The sequence below is a fragment of the Siniperca chuatsi genome, linkage group LG23, assembly GCF_020085105.1.
Source record: "Siniperca chuatsi isolate FFG_IHB_CAS linkage group LG23, ASM2008510v1, whole genome shotgun sequence".
Taxonomy (NCBI): Eukaryota; Metazoa; Chordata; class Actinopteri; order Centrarchiformes; family Sinipercidae; genus Siniperca; species Siniperca chuatsi.
The window spans coordinates 16,450,077-16,469,221 of record NC_058064.1 but is presented as its reverse complement, the minus strand read 5'-3'; the positions used below and the strand labels follow the sequence as shown (position 1 = coordinate 16,469,221).

The window sequence follows — 19,145 nt, the reverse complement described above, 5'->3', positions numbered from 1 at the left end:
TGTATATATATATATATATATATATATATATAAATATATATATATTTATATATATATAATGACTGAATGCTGCAAAGAATATATAAGACAAGGAACATACTGACAAACAGAAATTATGTTTATTCTGTTGAAGCCATGACTTGCCAAATCATGTTACCCGTTGATGATGAGTGAGAAAATAATCTGAATCATTTGAAAACTGAATGTTGACATTCACATTAGTGATTAGTGATTTGAAACGCATGGCTACTGTTGAATCACGTGCCACCATGTATTCAAAAGACACTTTTAACTTGTAACATACATACATACATACAATATACGTATACATTCGATTTGCAGTTTGCTATTCAAATCCACCACATATACAACATCCACATAAGCACATTACACTTTAACATTCAGAGCTCTAACACGCTTTGACTGAGACAGACAGTTTTGATTCATTTGGACTGTAAATTCAACATTTTGCATCCAGTGTTAATGGACGATTTGCACAAAAGGCTACATGTAGCACTCCAGTGTGAACCATTACAGGCAAAAAATAGTTAAGTAGGTTTCCTTTCTTGTGTTACTCAAAAATGGTACATTTATGTTTTAGTTGTACTAATGTTTCTTTGACACAGAAATAATCTCATTGGTTGAGTTAAACTAGAGTGGGTTATGCCAAAGAACCACAGTTTAACTTGCATGACTATGAAGGAAAACACCAATATATAAGCTACATTCAAATACAACAGATTTTAATCTAGGTTAAAACCTAGGTTAAAATCTAGCTAACTTTGATTTAAATCAGAGCTAGATAGCTAGGTTAAAATCAGAGCTAGCTTGTAGCTCTTTAGCTAACCAAAAGAGCTACTAGTGCTGCTACTTGGCATTAGAAGGTCAGTTAACCTAGAAAAAATATATCCCAGATAGTATGCAGATTAAGTTTAAGAATACATGTGCAGCAGTCAGGTATAAACTGGATGTCTGCTCCTGATTTATGAGTCTTTCAGGCTTATGAACCCTCCACTTTACCTCTTGTTCCATTGTTTATTCTATATCTGCAGCTAATTCAACCTCAGCTTATTTTAAGTACCAACCATACAGTATACAGTCCCTCATACTGTAATTATACCAGTATTTCTGTGCTGCACTAAACAGGAGCTGACATAATTTAAGTACAGTAGGTTGATGCATTTAACTTTGACAGAAATGTGGGCAAACCTCAACACTGGAGGTGGTTTGAGGAACTGGATCACCATCCTTGACAAATGCATCTTTTGTGTGATAATAAATCCATATATATGGCGGTATATTCCATTAAATTGATCATACAGTTATCTGATTACCCAATGAAAGACTGTATTTTTTCATTTAGTATCAGAGTACTAGACTTAATAATATCAGTGTTCTCTTTTATCTCTTGACATTTTCACTGACCTTCAGTATGAATCTGGGAAACCTGTGGTTCATTGGCTTTGCACACTGTGGTTTGACACAACCAGATTGTTTCTACTTCAGCAAGACGTTTGTAGAACTAAAACTGCAAGATCAGTCTGCTGCAAGATCAATGACACAATGTCAGTGAGGAAGTGTGCCATTTTATGTAATAATCTGCATATACACTGAGCTCATGCTGCTTCTACGAATGTTTCCTGTGAGGGCGTTCCTTAAGATGATATGGGTATAAAATAATGTTGCAATAAGCTATGAACTGCAGCATTACTGAAATACCCACAATCGAGGTAAAGAACATCCCTGGTGCTTTTGTACTATGGTCAATAATTAATGTGTACAATCTGGATTGTTTCCTTATAACACTCAGGCATCATGAAAACTGAAAAGAGCTGAGGAAACATGAAAGATCACAATTAACCAAATATGGCTGCTTTATGGGAATCATCAGCCCGGAGTGTTTGACCAGTCATTGTTTGGATGGATACAAGTTGGGTAATATATTATTATCCAGCATAGTAACACACCTTCTGGGAACTGTTTCTAACAGTTTATAAAATGCCCGTAATCTTAATTATTGTAAACACAAACCAGGGCTGTAAAAGACACAGCATGGAAACCATGGAAACCTGATGGAGCGCTGCCAAAGCCAACAGGTGATCAGTAATCAGCCATCAGTGGAAACTGTATGTGAGAAGCGAGGTCACACTGTAAACACAGACCTGCAGCACAGTCACTCTGTTCCAGCTTTGGCATATATTAATTACCTTGCTAATTAATAGCACAGTTGGTGTTTACTATTCTGTAAGCAGGAGAGGATGACTTTCATCTAAGGAAGAACAGTAGGTTTTGTTTGCTTTTGTATTTTTTTTTTTTTTACTGTGCAGAAATTATAAAGATAATTGAAAGGTTGAAAGTTGGTCACCTTTCCTGGTGATGCCTCTCTCTGACCCTCAGGCTGATTTTACAGCAGTGTGGCAGATGCAATAAGCAGTCTTAATGGTTATAATACAGCACCAGTAATATTCTGTAATAATAAAATGCACAAAAATCATGCAGTATTCTGCAGGCTTAATGCTAAGCTGTTCTGTGACATGACGAGGCATTGCTGCAAGCCTTTAAACATGAATTCCATATATGAAAGCAGCGACTGCTTATGGCATTTGCCATGATGAGGGACCAGATGGCTCTCTGTTGTTGCTTTGGAAATCCTAGTGTGCGTTTTTTATTCCTTTGTTACCTTTCTATCAGTCTGTAAACACAGTTCAGTTCCATAAAGTTGCTCCCTGGTATGAATCCTCACGTCCTCTGCAGATCCCTGACATAACCAAATTGAATGGTTCCTCATTTTACTCTCACTGAGCTAAGACATAAGAGGAAGCAACTTTCCGGACTCTAAAATGCTCCCTGTAACTGCAATGTGTGCATCTGATCCCGTGGAGACTGTCCTGCCTTGTTGCTCAAATAAACTCATGACAGGCAATTAAACACAGTCACACTGAGCAGAGGGAATGCAGAGTTTTCTTCAGTTGGCTTGCCACAGTCCTTCTCCCACTCATTGAGTACGTGGTCCTTCTTAAGGTAAAGGCTGAGGCAGAGCAGAAAGAGACTTACTGCTCTGCCTGAAGACTATCAGTCTTGCTGCCGGATGCTTTGAAGCTGTTCACCTCTTCGAATACCAACTCTATGCACACAAATGAGAGGGAAATAAGGGAAAAGATGTTAGGGGTGCTGGTTAAGATTTGAGCCACCCCCTCACAAAGAGGGGGTGAGGAATATTTCAAACCCGCTCAAGGTGAAAAAAACCCCATAATGAAACAGCAAAAAACACCCTTGAAGTTTTATTGTCACACGTAGGGTAATTTAATATAAAAACCAAGAGTCCTCTGGTGCAAATATTTTATTCTGTGCTATTATAATTGTGCTTGTTCAGCTTGGTATACTGGTCCATCAAAGAAACTCAAAATTAGGATGCAAACCATGGAAAAAAATCCACTATGACTCACATCAGCTCCAGGGCATTTCACAAACCATAAAACTCCCTGCTGAAATAAAACGTAATCATATTTTTGATGTTACAAAAGGCATCTCTAAATATCTCAAAACCCATGGTACTTTGGTGGTGTATTCGTCATTCTCGCAACAAGCTTAAACTCATCATTGCATAATCCTCAATGTTAAAAGCTCTGCAGCTTGAGGCTCACTTTCGATCTGTAGCGTCAATTTGTGCAACTTCCTCCTCTGCAAATCAAATCTGCCCTTCTAAAACTGTTTATAAAAGGAAGTGAGAGCATTCCTTTTGCAGAAATTGAGAAGCAGACAATATCTGGACATTTTAAAATGTCACAAATAATCTGCAATCACGTTGTGTTTTTGTTGTTGTCTTCCATCAAGGACAATAGCAGAAATAAGTGTTTTATTGTGCTATCCACTTTTTAACTGGGTTTTAAATCATATATTGTGCTACTTTCAAATTAAAGCTTTACCTTTCCATTCTTCTAGAGTTCGGTCTTTACTCTCAAGTGTTTGATCGTAAGGCGGGGCCTCTGGCTCGTCATCTGGATCATGGTACTGTGAGAAGTAGGGGTGGGACAGAGCCTCGCTGGCCGAGATCCTCCCATCGCAGTCCAGAACCAGCATGCGCTTCAGTAGATCGACAGCTAACAGATAGAGGGGCGAGAGAGGGCTGGGGTAAACAAGTTTAAACCCAAAGGGCCAAACCTGTGTAACTGAATTTCTAATTTGTAATATGAGAGAGTAAGTTGAGCTTTAGCAGCCTCTCAAAGCTTTTTAATTGAATTTAAGAAGTTGATAATCCAATCTGCGGTGCATCACCCACCTAGTGGATTTGCTCCTCTAAAGATCTTTTCCAGGTCCTGTTGAGGCATGAAGGGCAGAGACTGGATATACTTCTGCGCCTGCAAATAGACACCAGCGTTCACCTCATGGCATGTGACAATGTGGATCATTTGGTGTCACACAGTTCGTGATCATTCACCTCAAAACTCACACATATTGACTATTCAATCAACAGCCATGTCAGTGGAATGAGTAATCAATTAGAACAGGTTGCCTGCGTCAGTGGAAGCAACATTATAGTGTGTGCACAACAGATTCTTTTTCGCATTCTTGTTTAACCAAAATTGCTCTTTCCAATCGTCCCTCTATTCATTCTTCCCTCTCTCACATGTTCAGAGCAGATCTTCTTTAATAGCTCAGGTGTCGGAGTCCCAACCACCTCCATGATTCTCTTCAGCTGGTCAATATCTTAGTGCAGGAGGAGTTAAGGGCTGTTAAGATTTGTAAAAAGTCCTGCAGAATTTGACTCGTCATATTATCTCATCATAAGGAAATCAACTAAGACGGAAACTCTACTTGCTGAGCACTGCTGAAAGTCAACAGTTCTTTTCTAGACAGAAAGTCCCACAACACACAAAGATCAGTAAATCAAATTCGTTTTAGCTCTGCTCTTAGATACTGAATACAACAACCTAGATAATTCAGCCTTTTGTGATGGCTCCTATTCATTCCACACTTCTCTCTGTTGCACCTCCCCTTCAGAAAGGCCTGGGATTGTAATGCAAATCCACAAGAGGTCTGCGTCCACAGGGCACTTTAAAGAGGGCATGGTAGGTTGATGGTAAGAGGGGGGAAAAAGTTACAAATTGCAGTGGACTCCATGCTGATAAAGGATACAGTCAGTGCCAGGAAAAAGGACTTTTCCCTTCAGCAGCTCTCCCATAATGCATCCCACTGACCAAATATCAACTGGAACAGAAACACCAGAGGTTTAATCATTCAACTAATGAGTTTACTTCTGAAAAAATATATTAAAAAGCGTATTAAATGTATCTTATTTGATGTCATCTTACCATTCTGATTGTAGTGCATCCAGTTCAGCATGATCTCCGGCGCTCGATACCAGCGAGTCGCCACGTACCCTGTCATCTCGTCGTCTGTCTGCCTGGCCAATCCAAAGTCAAGGATCTGTAGAAGACAGTTTTTTATTTGATGGAGTTCGTAGGTTGGAGTGAAGGAATTGTGGGTTTAAACTGAAGATCAGTCTTACCCTCAGCTCGCAGTCCTCATTTACTGCCACATTACTTGGCTTGAGGTCCTGGGAAAGATAGAAAAGCAGACAGAGGAGGAGAGAAACATGATTAGAATGAAGATGTAACTGCAGAGAGAGGGATGGAAATGAATATAAAACAGCATACACCTCTCAGCTTCTGTTTGTTATCCATTTTCACAGAATTTATATAGAGCATACTCAGATATTAATCTCAAGAGCACCAATCAAAAATACAGCTATTAATTGGTGATTTCAAAATAGCCATTCCTGTACTTTTCAATGTCGCTGCACAACCTATTTTGAGTCTGATATCTGACTGATTTTTCTATTTGTAGCCAAATATTAAATATTCCCTCCTTCTGTCCAGGCAACTAGATTTCACCCAACTTTAACAACCTTGGGGAACCATAAAAACACACTATTTAAAGTTTCAATATACACAGTGTAATGTAGTTAGGACTAGATGCTCTTCTACAAACTCACTTTTGCGTTTAAAATTCAAACACATTTGTTTATTGTTCAAACCTACAGAACTTTATCTAGTGAAGATCCCAAAAAAAGTTTCCCTAAACAATACCAGGCTGAACTGTGTGAATAACATTATCCACAAGACATCTAGAATATTTGAATTCATTTTGCAACCATATAAAACATGCAGTGCTGGGCTTGAGTATTTCACCAGTGCAAACATCACATATCTTCAATGAAAAGTCAGAACAAGCTTATACAGATACAGTGTGGAATTTTTTCAACCTTAAAGCTATGCTGGAGGAAATACAGGGGGAAGTGGTGTATGTTAAGAGGTTAAAAGAGGTTTATTTTTAGTGCTGTTATGTTTTCTCAAACTTGATGGTGAAGAAGAATGACAAGAAGGGCAAAGAGAAGGCACTCACTCTGTGGATCAATCCCGCTGAATGGATGTACTGTTCGACAGGCGGTGGGGTTGGGCAGGAGGATGGGGGAGGAGAGAGGAGAGAGAGGACATAAAAGGAGATAGGGGTCACAGTGCAATTCACTATATTAGCCCCTGCCTAAAGGGAGACTGCTTTTGTCTGTCCCATGGTAACCGGGAATGCCGCTGCCGGCTGCTGGACTGATTCGGCTTAAGCATGCAAGCCTCGGACAGAATTCACAAAGAATAACAGAATGTCAAACTCAATATAAATATAGGGAGTGTTTGTGCAACATAGACTGTGGTTCTGACAGAAAGATTGCTGACAGGCTGCATTCACTTTAAGCATGGTATGCTACTGTGATTCCCAACCAGGGGAACTCCAGCAGTTGCCAAGGGATACATGGAAAATTGGAGCTCAATGGATTTTTTGAAAAAAACTGAAATGAAATCAAAACATATATCCACATATTGAGTCAGCTGTAACACCTAAACATTAGGATACATGTTGCGATTGAGAGTTTTGAACTTCTGAAGGGAAACTTGACCATAGCAACCTAAACATTCACAGTTCAATTGTATGAAAACAATATTGTAACGGTATCCCTTTTATATAATCAATAGTGTTAAATAACACCCAGTTTAAAAACATGACGGGTAGAGTCAATAAAGGGGGAACTTAAGTTCATCTGACAGGGCTGTGGGGGTACATCAGACAAAAAGGGTTGGGAACTACTGCTATACTATCTGCATGCTAACATATATTGTGTATGCTGCATTCAGTATGGCATACAACAGGTGTATCATGCAGTAAATTACCTTGAGGCCGCGGAGAAGCTGGTAAATTAAGAACTGCACGTGCTCGTCTGACAACCTCTGAAATTTAACGATGTTATTGAGGTCTGCACCCATCAGGTTAGTCACCAGGTAGCTGGAAAAGGCGAGAATGTATGAGTGAATGGGAGGTTGGGGGAGTTACAGTTAGAGGGGAACATAGTGATGCTGCCATGGCAACTGTCAGACATCTCTACAAGCCTATAATCCCCTAGGATCGCCCCCACCAACATCACCCTGCCTTCTAATAACAGAATTTTTGGTGAAAAGTGGACAGCTGTATAGCTTGTAGTAAACATCAAGGGATAAAAGATTTACAGTTCATTGAAGTCCTCTAAAGTTGCAGCAGGTGTGAAGACATCCAGCAGCCCTATTACCTGCAGAGACAGAGACAAGCAGAGCTGATCAATAACAGAGCGGAAACATGCAAAGAGCTGTGTCTGTCTGTCTCTGGGTATTTTCATAAGGAGCACTAACATTCTCATGTTTCATGTGCTTGAGCAGCCTGAGTTCCCGGTACGAACGGCGGCTGTGGATCAGAGACTGAAAAGGCCTGGACAGTTTCTTCACCGCAACCTTCTGCCGTAAGACAACATCATACGCTGAACTGGAGAGAGAAAACAGAGAGAAAAAAATATTAAAAACTTGTCTGAATGTACTTTAACATGCCTGAATTTATCGTTTAATGTACCCAGTGTCATTAAGAAGTTGACATGTTTTCCCGAAGTTTTTTCTTAAGTTCTTAAGTATTTAAAACCATATTGCTTTTATTGTAAGTGGCCCTAAAAATGTGAATTCCACAATCAGCAAAAAAACAAAATCAGCAAAATAAAAAATAATATTGAACTGAAATTGCATTTTAAAGCAATAGTTTTACATTTGGGAAATACTCTTATTCGCTTTCTTGCCGAGAGTTAGATAACAAGATTGATACCATTCTCATCTCTGCATGTTAAATATGAAGCTACAGCTGGAAAAACGGTTATCTTAGCTTAGCATAAGGACACAGGAAACAGGGAGAAACAGCTAGTCTGGCTCTGTCCAAAGATAACAAAATCCACTTACCACCACCATGTCATTTTCACACTTAATTTTTTAACGAAACTAAACAAACGAGATATAACGTGTTCATTTGTGATAAGGGGATTTTGTTACTTTTGGACAGAGCCAAGCTAGTTGTTTCCCCCTGTGTCCAGTCTTTATCAACTATTATTCCCAAAATGTCAAACTATTCTTCAAACCTGATATCAGCTGATGATACTGAGAGAATGTCTATAAATTAGCAATAAATGATTGAGAGTGGAGAAAGAGAGAGACAGACTGACAGAGACTAATGTAGAGTGAGAAAGAGAGGGTGAAAGAGGATGTGGTAGAACAAAAGAAGTGAGGATGTCAAATATTGTAAAAGTGCTGTGGTTTATTTCATCTGCCTCTTTTGAAATGTAAATGGCTACATATATCGAACGCTGAGCCCTGCTGCTGCTCATGCCGCTGCCTTTGTGGTGTGATGTCTTTTCAGTTCTGCCAGCTTTTCAACACTCACAGTAATAATAATACAGCCATCAGAGAGTGGAACAGCCAAACAGGAAGGAAACATGGGGGAGAAAAAGTGGATATTTTAAGTAGAGAAAGAGAGAACTTGAAAAGGAGATTTATACTGTACATTACCAACATTATACCATTATATAATATTAGTTTATCTGACTGATTTCTAATCACTTAAAGGGAAATTCCCTCTTGCTTACACTTGAAGTTCTTCTGAATGTGCGATGTTCATTTCATGAATTTCTCAGTAATAAGGTGTACTTGCGGTGAAACCACAACCTGCCATCTTTTACTTGAGTACTTAACAAAATACCTTGATTGACAGTTTTACGCAGAAAAATCTGCAGCAGAATTCTTGTAGTATTCAGCTGTCAGTTTTGTTGAGGACAGAGACAGTGACACAGTATATTAAATGCAATTTGGAAAGAGCTCCACCTCTTGCTGCATAGCACTCTGATCTGTTTTATTCTATTGTGGGTGCGATAAATTACTCTTCTGCAATGGATTTCTCCCTGAATGATGTTCAGTGACAGTGCTACATTAGAAAGCTATAGAAAGAAGCCATCAAGATACTGTAAGGCAAACTACAAGCAATAAAATCATCTTGACATAAAAATGAATGTAAATCTTTGAGAAAAAAATGCAATGGCTACATCGAAACTATATAGTAATCCAATACAGTGACCAAACCAATCCTCCAAAAGCCAGAGTTTTGCATGTAGATTAAATAAACAGTTTGACATTTTGGGAAATACGCTTATTCGCTTTCTTCCCCGAGTTAAATGAGATACCACTCTCATATCTGTCAGTTAAATGTCAATATAATATACTACTGATATCATATATACTGTAATCCGTACAAAAACCCATATTGTAAAAACGACACAACAAACGTTGTGATTTTACAGGGGGTTATGTGCTAGACAATTTTTGGGCAGGTTTTTTGTACCTTTGGACAGAGTCAGGCTAGCTGTTTACCCCTGTTTCCAGTCTTTATGCTAACCTAAGCTAACCATCTCCTGACGGCATCTTAATATTTAGCGTACAGGTATGAGAATGGTATCAATCATATAACTCATAGCAAGACTGCAAATACGCATCTTTCCTACATTTTCAAACTATTCCTTTACAACATCTTTCTAATTACAATATGAGCATGTCCACCGTGCAGGCCCAGAAACACAACCTTGGCATTATGCAACCATTTTGCTAAAACGGTTTTTAGTCTGACTGTATTTTACTGGGGCCCTTTTTCATAGACACAAACTGTACTTTCTAAAATGTATTCAAACGATCCATGGAGGTTGCCTGTGTAACCTGTTTCTGTCATTTCTTTTCTCCTCAAAACCTGCAAAAAGTCAGTTCCCAGCAGGCACAGAATATGGTCTGTATATGGTCACCTTGAGACAGACAGAGTAGAAGTGCCCACCAAATGATGCATGTCTCCTGTTTTTTCCACCATATGAAACTCACTGTAAATATTACTGTATCATTTCATGGTGACCTATAATTCTTACATGCAAGAATAAACTCCTATCTTGCATGGTTGAGTGCATCCATGTGGCTCTCTGTCACCTGCTGTCGGACCGGATGCCCCCGCCAGGCTTCAGCAAGGACAGCAGCCAGTCTTGTCCGTCTCTTGACATGAACCAGGCCTCACCGCCTCATACATACCTTCCTCTCTGCCATCTTCCATACATGGGTCTGACTGCACTGCTGTCAGCACACACAGCCAAGCCAAGGCATCGATTTCTCTCCTCTTCTTTTGTCTCTGTATTTATTTTATATCCGAGCTCTTAATGCACCTCCGGTTTCAAAAAGGAAGAGGGGGAAGGGGCAGCTAATATCCAGTGTGAGAGGATTCAAGTACACTGTTTATCCACCAAGGAAAACTGTTTTTATGTACATTTTCTGATCTTGTCAGTTAATGTGATTCATTGTGATTAAATCAAGAGGAAATATACGTGATTTGCATATATTTGAAATGGGGGGAGGGTACTGACTCTTGCAAATACAGAAGAAATTATAATTTGTTCTACAGATTATTGTCCACAGGGTTTGTTTCTTGCATCCAACACTGCATCCAATTTTATGCATTTCATTGCAATAATTTGACATTTTGGGAATCACGCTTATTCAATTTCTTTCCAAGAGTTAGATGAGAAGATACCTCATATGTCTGTATGCTGAATATTAAGATAGAACCAGCAGCTGGTTATCATAGCTAAGCTATGCTAACTGTTGGCTGTAATTACAAATATACAAACAAATACCCACACTCACACATACACGTACACTATCATTATAGCCCGTATGCATCTGTGTCTTTTAAATTGCACCGCAGTCACGTGATAACCATCATCTACAAACAAGATCAGCAACAAATCTGAATCCCAATCTCGTTTTCTGTTTGTTTTATCATATTTTCAATCAACAGTCTGACAAGAAGAGCCATAACAATTTTGACAGGAGAAAATGAAGCAGTCATGTTTTATTCATAGTTTTCCAATCATGCCAAAGTTCTGATTTACTGAACAGATGTTACATATGCTGACATGAGATCAAAGCAGCCTTGATCAGCATAGTGCATATTCTCTCTTGATGTTCAGTCTCGACCGGTCCAAAATCGGCCCAAGAAATGAAAGCAGAAAAGAGAATATTCAGTAGGATTATGGTTTGACGGCAGGGAACTGAGAAGACTATGATTCTGGATTAGGCTAGGGATATGACAGTGTTCAGTCCTCCAAACTTTTTGTCTCATGATTCAAGGGACATTGCATGTTAAATTCAGCTTTGTATATATGATGCTTTACTCTCTTGTGTCTGTGCTTTGCAGCTCTAAAATCTCTCTAATATACTCCCTTACACCTACTGCACTATTCTTTTTCTAAACTCTATTCCTGTGTCATTCGGTTCCCCCTCTCCCATGGGTGATGGGGGCATAAGTTCTTTAGCTCTAGCTATAATGGATTATATGATCTTGTCGGATCCTTGACCTCAGGCCTGCAGTCTCAAGAGGGTTTACTGAGAGAACAAGCCGCTATTTGAGATAAATGATGAGAGTTGTTTTACTGTGCATCTCAAGAGGTAGACAATCCTAACCCCCCATCACGACACACACATACATATGTCATACTTTGAACCCCCATCCCCCAGCTGGTTGCTAATCAAGTCTTGCCATGAGAAAGCCACTGACAATGGCTGGAGATCAACATTAACAATGCAGGGCAATGCTGCGTGGTGTGTGGAGGAATGTCCTTTGTGTGTGTATAATTTAAGAAAGAGTTTTAGTAAAGTCTAGGCATTTCACTAGTGCCATCATTCACGCTTAAGTACTGTCCATATGATGTCTTGAGAAATAAAAGCTCAGAATGTGCAGTGCATAAGACAGGAGGAGAAAAACACCTGCTAATCCCTAATCTTTGTCTACCACTTCAAGTTCTTCTGATAATTCCAAACAAACCAGACACATAAAACACATCACTTTCTGTGTGGCAGGAAATGGCTTCCCAACACTGAGGGTTCAGAGCAGTTATTCCCAAACAGGGGTACTTGTACCTAAGGGGGTACGTGGAAAGATTGTGGAGTAGCTCAGTTGATTTGAAAAAAAATTAGAAACTAAAATTTGATAAAAAAAAAAAAAAACACAAATTGAGTGAGCTGTAACACCTGAACAACATGTGTTGAATTTAAGAGTGTGTGAAAAGTAACGAGAGCAGTTGTAACAGTTAGCTAAAAGCTGTGAATAAACAGAATAGTTAGCTAAAAGTAGTTGAAATAGTTAGCTAAACATAGTGGATAAATGGTTAAAATAGTTAAAAGCAGCTAAAAATGATGGATAAATGATTGAAATAGCTACAAGTAATGGATAAAGATCAATCCAACATTAATTTGTCATCAAGAGGGAATAAAGAGACTCCAGTCACAGATCTTACCCTGACTTCACGCTCAGGAAAATGGTCCTATTTATAATTATTATTTTATTATGAAATCAGAGAAATTCTAGAAAGCGTTATTCAGAGCAATAGATGCACATGAACTCTGACTTTGAGGTTTCCATGTTTATACAAATTGACTGAACCTTTAGAGATCATGAGTAACAAATGTGAATGCCACATTGCTTAGGGCAACATTTTTCTGTCAACAAAGACAAGCTTCATGTACCACTGAATGGATGCTTTGATAACACTGCACATGCATTTGTAGCTTGGGTGTCCTAAATGGGAATCAAACCTTAACCTTGTGAGTTTTATGCTCTAAAAAATGCCCATGTGCATATAATCCTGAGTGAACGAAACAGCTGAAAGCAAAGTCATGATCCAGCTCTCTGCATTTTTACTCTTGTGCTATTATGAGCAGAGCTTTAAAGCTGCAATATTGGCTAGATGACACTCCTGTGGGAGCCTGAATCATAAAGTGGAGTTCCAACAGAGAAGCACATCCCATCTCCTGCGACTTCAGACAGTCTCTTAATTAACATCTGACTTGACAGGAAGTCAGCTGTCGGGATAAAGCCTCCTTTCTGAGGATGCAGGCAATGGCAATGAGGGGTGTAGCTAAACAGGCCAACATATGAGCTCCTTATCATTTTCTTGCTAGAATGTTAGTTTGTGATCTGACAAAGTACAGTGCACAAGTCCTGAATCCATGATGATATCCCAGGAACGATGTAGGAGAGTGATCCTATCCAACAACAAAAGCCACTCTCCTACACTTCTGGGACAAAAGATCTGACAAAGTGAGAATAAGATGCAATAAATTCAGCCTAGGAGCCCAAAGTATATGTGTCAGATAGGGATACTTCTTTGCTACAGAGAAAGACCAAACAAAAAATTATTCATCGAAACTTTACAGCCAATTCCAGACTGTCTCCTAAACAGCACAGAATGAGTGCTCCATCTGGTGAAATTTGGACTCACAGACATTAAATCTTCTGCCTCTCTCATCCCTTTAGTACAAAGCATCACAGGATTTGGACTTAGACTTGCAGGATTTGGGAACATACAGTGCAGCAAAGCTGGCCCACAAATGTTGATTTTTCTCATTGTAGTATAGAAAGGCTCAATGGGCATATGCTTGAGTCAGGGGTGTTGTCACTGGGCAAAGACTGAATTTACTGTGCAGGTGATAGGATAAGCTTTTAACCTGTTTTCACAAAGGGGCCATTTCAACTCAAAGATCATTTAATTGCAGAAAGATTCGACCTTTTACATCTACAAAGCTTCTTTTAAATAGTTTGGGAGTGTCTCTACATAGTTCAGTGTTTGGCCCAGCTGCCAGGATCAATCGGTTCTCTGTGGAAGATTTTCAGAGTACTTCAGGTTTAACAGTTACTTCTCACTGCCATCATGGAGCTTCCAGCATGCAAGGTTGCTAGAAAAGCTTTAACATCTTATTCGTGACTTGAAAATGTGATGATCCCACTAGGATCAGTCACACAAACCACTCTCTCCACATTTCCTTAGGTAAGCATCAGCCTGCTATTACAGCTTAATTAATATTGACTGTTGGAGGTGGTTATCGCCATGACACATCGCCATGGCAACGGGATCCCACTGGCTGATATGGATTGGTCCAAAATCAAAGCAATTGCATGTTGCAAGATTGGAAATGTCTGCATCCACACAGAGGAACATACACAGGGGAGGGTGGGTGTGCAGGTGTATGCTGGGAATATGCTAAATGAATATAGATGCACCTACTGCAGGCTTCAAGGTGTCAGACTTGCATTGTGTTGCATTGAGAGCAGCTGGGACCAGGTTTTCCCTTTTCAGATGTGGCATGCATCTTTAGGGTCCCACTACACTAGCTTCTACAGAGTTGATCCTCATATTTACAGCAGTATAGAGACTGTGTGAGTGTGTGTGTGTGTGTGTGTGTGTGTGTGTGTGTGCGCGCGCGCATGGGGTGGGTGGGGGGATTATTTGGGAAATTCCTGTGCTGATGTTGTCTCATTCTTTAATTCCCTTCCACACATATAGGAACAGCAGACAGTGAGCTGTGGGATAAAAATAAGTCTTGCAGACCTGCTGTGTCTATGGCTGACAACAGTACACATAAAGCAATCTTATTCATCAGCATATTGAAACATAGAAATAATACTGATTTTTTTTTTCTCCTAAAATACTGATCCCGAAGCTGCAGAGGCAATGGGATGAATGCTAATAGCCTCCGCCGGTAATAACAACAATAAAATCCCAAACAATCCGTTTCCACTAACGGCTTCATCCTGACAGACGACACGTACGCATCGTTATGCTGATGCATCATGACCAATATACGGTAAATGTTGTGGCTGTGCAGCCTCGCCCCTCCACCCGCCCTGCACATACACAAACACACACCAACACTCACCACACCGAGCCGTAGGCTCCGGAGCCCACCGGCGTCAGGTTCTGGTACCGCTCCGGAACCTCCCACACAGTCTTGTTCAGCTCCTGCCGGTAGAATCCTGGTCTGGCGGACATTTCTCCGAGCCGACTATGGAAAAGAAAGGAATGAGCAAAAAAGGAGAAGAGGGGGAATGGAAATGAACGGAGGAAAACGGTAGATGGGACCGGAGGCGCGGGCCGCCGTCTGCTGCCTGAGCCGAGCTGCTGTTGCACACCCCGCACCGGCCAGTGACACCCTAGCTCGCTCTCTCTCTCTCTCTCTCTCTCTCTCTCTCTCTCTCTCTCTCTCTCTCTCCCCCCCCTCCTCCCCCTGTGGCTACATTGTCAAAAAGTTGATACAATAGACTATCGTTAATAACAGAAATAACTAAAATATTATATCATATTATATTATACACTATGATAATTGCACTATATATGTAGCTACTGTATGTAGGCCTACATGTGGGCACAACATACACAAAAGCTTAAGCATTAATCGATTTCTGGCCAATAGGGGGCAGAAGGATTTCAAAACAAACTGACACCCAGGGCTGAGACTAACTAAGTTGTAAAAACAAAATAGGCTAAAAGAGGCTAAAAAAAACTAAACCGTTGGGTGATTCATCTCTGTGACCCCTTTTACATTACACATTTCATTAATTGTTGATATGAAAATATAGACCAATTATTTGTTGGCATTTTCCTATAATTTACTGAAATAATCAATTAGAGGCTTCATGTTACAAGCTAAATTGTGTTGCAACATGTAACTTGAATAAGTTGATAAAATGCTATTCTGGAAATATATAACAACAACAACAACTAAGTCCAAAAATACACAAAACAAGACTCAATAGAATCAACAGAACGACATTCATATTTCAGGAAATGCAAAACAAAGCTAAACTTATAGTATGGTATTAATCATTGCTGCCATCTGGTGGTTAACTGCTGCTAGTGCAAGAGGTCACCAAAAGCAGCACCAATGCAATGTAATCGACTTTCCAACAGATCTCTATAAATTCTCATATTTTGGCTTCAGATGCTGCTCTGTCCATCTGAGCAAGCATGTTGGTGACTACTGAATACTGTTCAAGGAATATAATTATTTATTTTTGAATAACTACACTAAACATAACACATGCTGTAGCTCTTTATTTAGACTTTATTTCCTTGCTTTGGATTAGAAGTTATGAGCTCACGGTGATTGGCTAATAGGCTATAATGCAGTCAAGGTGGGCAATAAAGCAATATAATGTGCTATATCATTGTCTGTTAAAATGTCTACTCAATATAACTAGTGTATACAGTCAGGATGGCCGAGCGGTCTGAGGCGCTGCAGGCAATCTGGAGACACTCGTAAACAAGGGTTTAGTCAGGTTTAATCCTTCCCTCACACAATCAAACACGAGTCACTATTACTAAACAAACACGCTTCAACAAAACAGAGGCTGTGTATTTCTACTAGTGGAAGTTGGCAACCCTACACACACATTTAGCAGGAAAAAGCCATCAGCAGTCGCTGTGTGGGGCCGTGACCGGGAGAAGACGGAGCTACTGCCTGCTGCATTCACTTGCACTCGGACACCCGCCATTGAAAATTCGACCTACTTCTCAAATATACATTTTTCAATGAGATTGTCCAAAACCGGGGTGGTAAGGGTATTCTTTTAGTGAGAGGGTTACAAGTTAGGTTTGTGAAAAATACTGTCTGGCAGAAGTGGGATTCGAACCCACGCCTCCACAGAAGACTGCAACCGGCGGGAAGGTGGTACCAGAGTTCTGTCCACCCTCACGTTACGCTGGTAAGTCTGTGTAAACACGTTGGTAATTCGACTGGGTTTTAAAATCTTTTATTAACTTTTATAAATGATCCACTTTACCCCTATTGTTTCAGGAGAGCTCATAGGGGTACAGTATCTGTTCAGACTGGTCAGGCACTGCAGGATATGCACCCTGATTCGGAGGAGACTGAGTGTTAGTTGAGTAACTGAGAGTTAATTGAAGAGCATGACGTGGAGGACGACGTGGAGGAAGATGAGGGCTTCTCTGACCTCACAGATGACCCCACAGTACTGGACCTGGAGGTTCTTCAGGTTCCAGCCTCTCCGATTCCTGGTCCCTCCACCATTACATCTGGTCTCGGTTCCCTGGCCCACACTACATCCAGTCTGGCCCCCAGCGTCTCCACCCTGGCGATCACCACAGCTCCCAGCAGATCCACCCTGGTTCCTGGCATCTGCAATGACTGCCAGCACATCCACAATGGCTCCCGGTAGAGCTGAACAATTATTGGAATATTAATGAAATCAAGCCAAGTGCAATATCCAAATCGCAGAAGCTGCAATTTAGAGATAAAATGTGTGACAAAACAGATTTATAATGAAGTACTGTAGTGTTGCAGAGCGGCCTACACATCTTGTTCTCCAGATGTAAGAAAACACTACAGTCCCCAACAAACGTCACATCATCATGATTTTAATATTTTTTTTTAGTGAAAATGAAAATTGTGATGCAAAAATTATCTTTCCCACTAATCATGAATCATATCGCAATCGTAATATTTGTCAGAATAATCACAATCTGAATTTTTTTTTTTTTTATTGTGCAGCCCTGGCTCCCGGCACATCTGCAATGAGCTCTGGTGCATCAATTCTGCCCTCTAGTTCATCCTCTGAGGCTGGAGTTGATACAAGCTGAAAATGAAGATATGGTGTCAGTGTGATCAATTTAGAATATGTAGGTATATAGATATGAGCCTAGCTCTTTACTAATTTTTGAGTACATATGCACACATATTTTAATAATTCACAGCATCAGTAAAGTGTCATTAAAGGTCAGTGTAAGTGAAGGTTTTACATTGCTATTTTCTAAACTGTTTCATCATTTGCATAGGCTGTTGATGACCAAAATGTTCCTGGATATCAGCACGTGGACAGACTTGCTGAGTACTTGGTGGAGCTTCGGGATCAGACCTCTCTCTGTCTCAGCAACCAGCAGGCGAGCACAGTAATAGCACTGTGGGAGAGCCTGGATGAAGGTGACAAGCAGCGGGGGGTTTATGCAGCACGACATCAGGACAGACTTTTAAGTGGACGGTTCAGAACACCAAAGAAGCCCTCAAAAACGCCTGGTGTGGAGAGTACCACCCGTTGCATGTTAGGTGCGAGTGGTGCACCTGCTCAGTGGCCTGACTGCTGTCGGTTGGTGGAAAACATTTGCACAAGACTGTGCAATCTTCACCCAAGCCCAGTAAGGAAAGGTGGTCCTTAATTCTGAGGGACTATCATAAGATTAGGCAGTTTGTAGTTGGTAACTCCCTGGTGATGCAGGGAACAGAGATACAGATGGTGGAAGTGAACCAGAACACTCTCATCCAATGGCACAACAACAGGCAGAAGAGGCAGGAGCTCTCTGTGCTGCTCTAGGGCACTGCATTGCCTCCGGCCCTTCCTGAGTCTGAAGAGCCTCTTCAGGAGGCAAGAGTAGCATGACAGGAGCATCAGTACTGGCTGCCGGAGAGTATAGCAGGTCAGGCACAGCAGAGGCAGACAGCCTCTAGTCAGCTCCCACGTCCCATCTTGCCAAAGGGGCCAGTGAAGAGGCATGTGTTTGTCACACCCCCAGCACCAGGACCCTTTCTGACACCTCAGATCCTCACACCAGCAGTACAAACTGTTCGTCTCGTACCCATAGTCCTTCCTTTCTCAGTAGTTCAGGGCACCAACCCACAAACCAGTGCGCCTACCAGCACAGTAGAAGCTGGAGCCACTCCAAAGAGGCCATATAGGCGAACTGTAGCAGCCAATACTTGTAAAAAGTGTGGCCAGTTCTGCACTCCTCTTCCCCCTTTCTCCCCCCTCTTTGATGGACGAATGTTCCCCAGCTTCTTCAGCTACCAACATCTCTGAAACCGCTCATTCTGCAACATGTCCAAATTTCAGATCAGTCATGCAAGTGCAACATACAAAAGCACCCAGTTTAAAAA

The 19,145-nt window shown here is 40.7% G+C and overlaps 1 protein-coding gene across 1 annotated transcript; it reads right to left on the bottom strand.

The window, feature by feature from the left end:
• Positions 1–97: 97 nt before the first annotated feature.
• mapk11 (mitogen-activated protein kinase 11) lies at positions 98–15,421 on the bottom strand. The gene is made up of 12 exons (XM_044186340.1): positions 15,138–15,421; positions 7,716–7,845; positions 7,557–7,615; positions 7,224–7,335; positions 6,406–6,435; positions 5,510–5,557; positions 5,313–5,427; positions 5,137–5,208; positions 4,628–4,707; positions 4,280–4,358; positions 3,927–4,100; positions 98–3,124 (listed from the first exon to the last, which is right to left on the bottom strand). Exons 1-12 carry the CDS (start codon positions 15,248–15,250, stop codon positions 3,051–3,053), a joined length of 1,086 nt encoding a protein of 361 aa, XP_044042275.1. The 5' UTR covers positions 15,251–15,421; the 3' UTR covers positions 98–3,050.
• Positions 15,422–19,145: the final 3,724 nt, after the last annotated feature.

Bases quoted from the DNA above. Each gene is read 5' to 3' on its own strand.
- mapk11 (XM_044186340.1), bottom strand. From the start codon at position 15,250: ATGTCCGCCAGACCAGGATTCTACCGGCAGGAGCTGAACAAGACTGTG. The intron at 7,616-7,715 runs GTTAGTGCTCCT...CTGTCTCTGCAG, and splicing joins AGCACATGAAACATGAGAAT to GTAATAGGGCTGCTGGATGT. The intron at 5,558-6,405 runs GTGAGTGCCTTC...TATCTTTCCCAG, and splicing joins CAGCGGGATTGATCCACAGA to GACCTCAAGCCAAGTAATGT.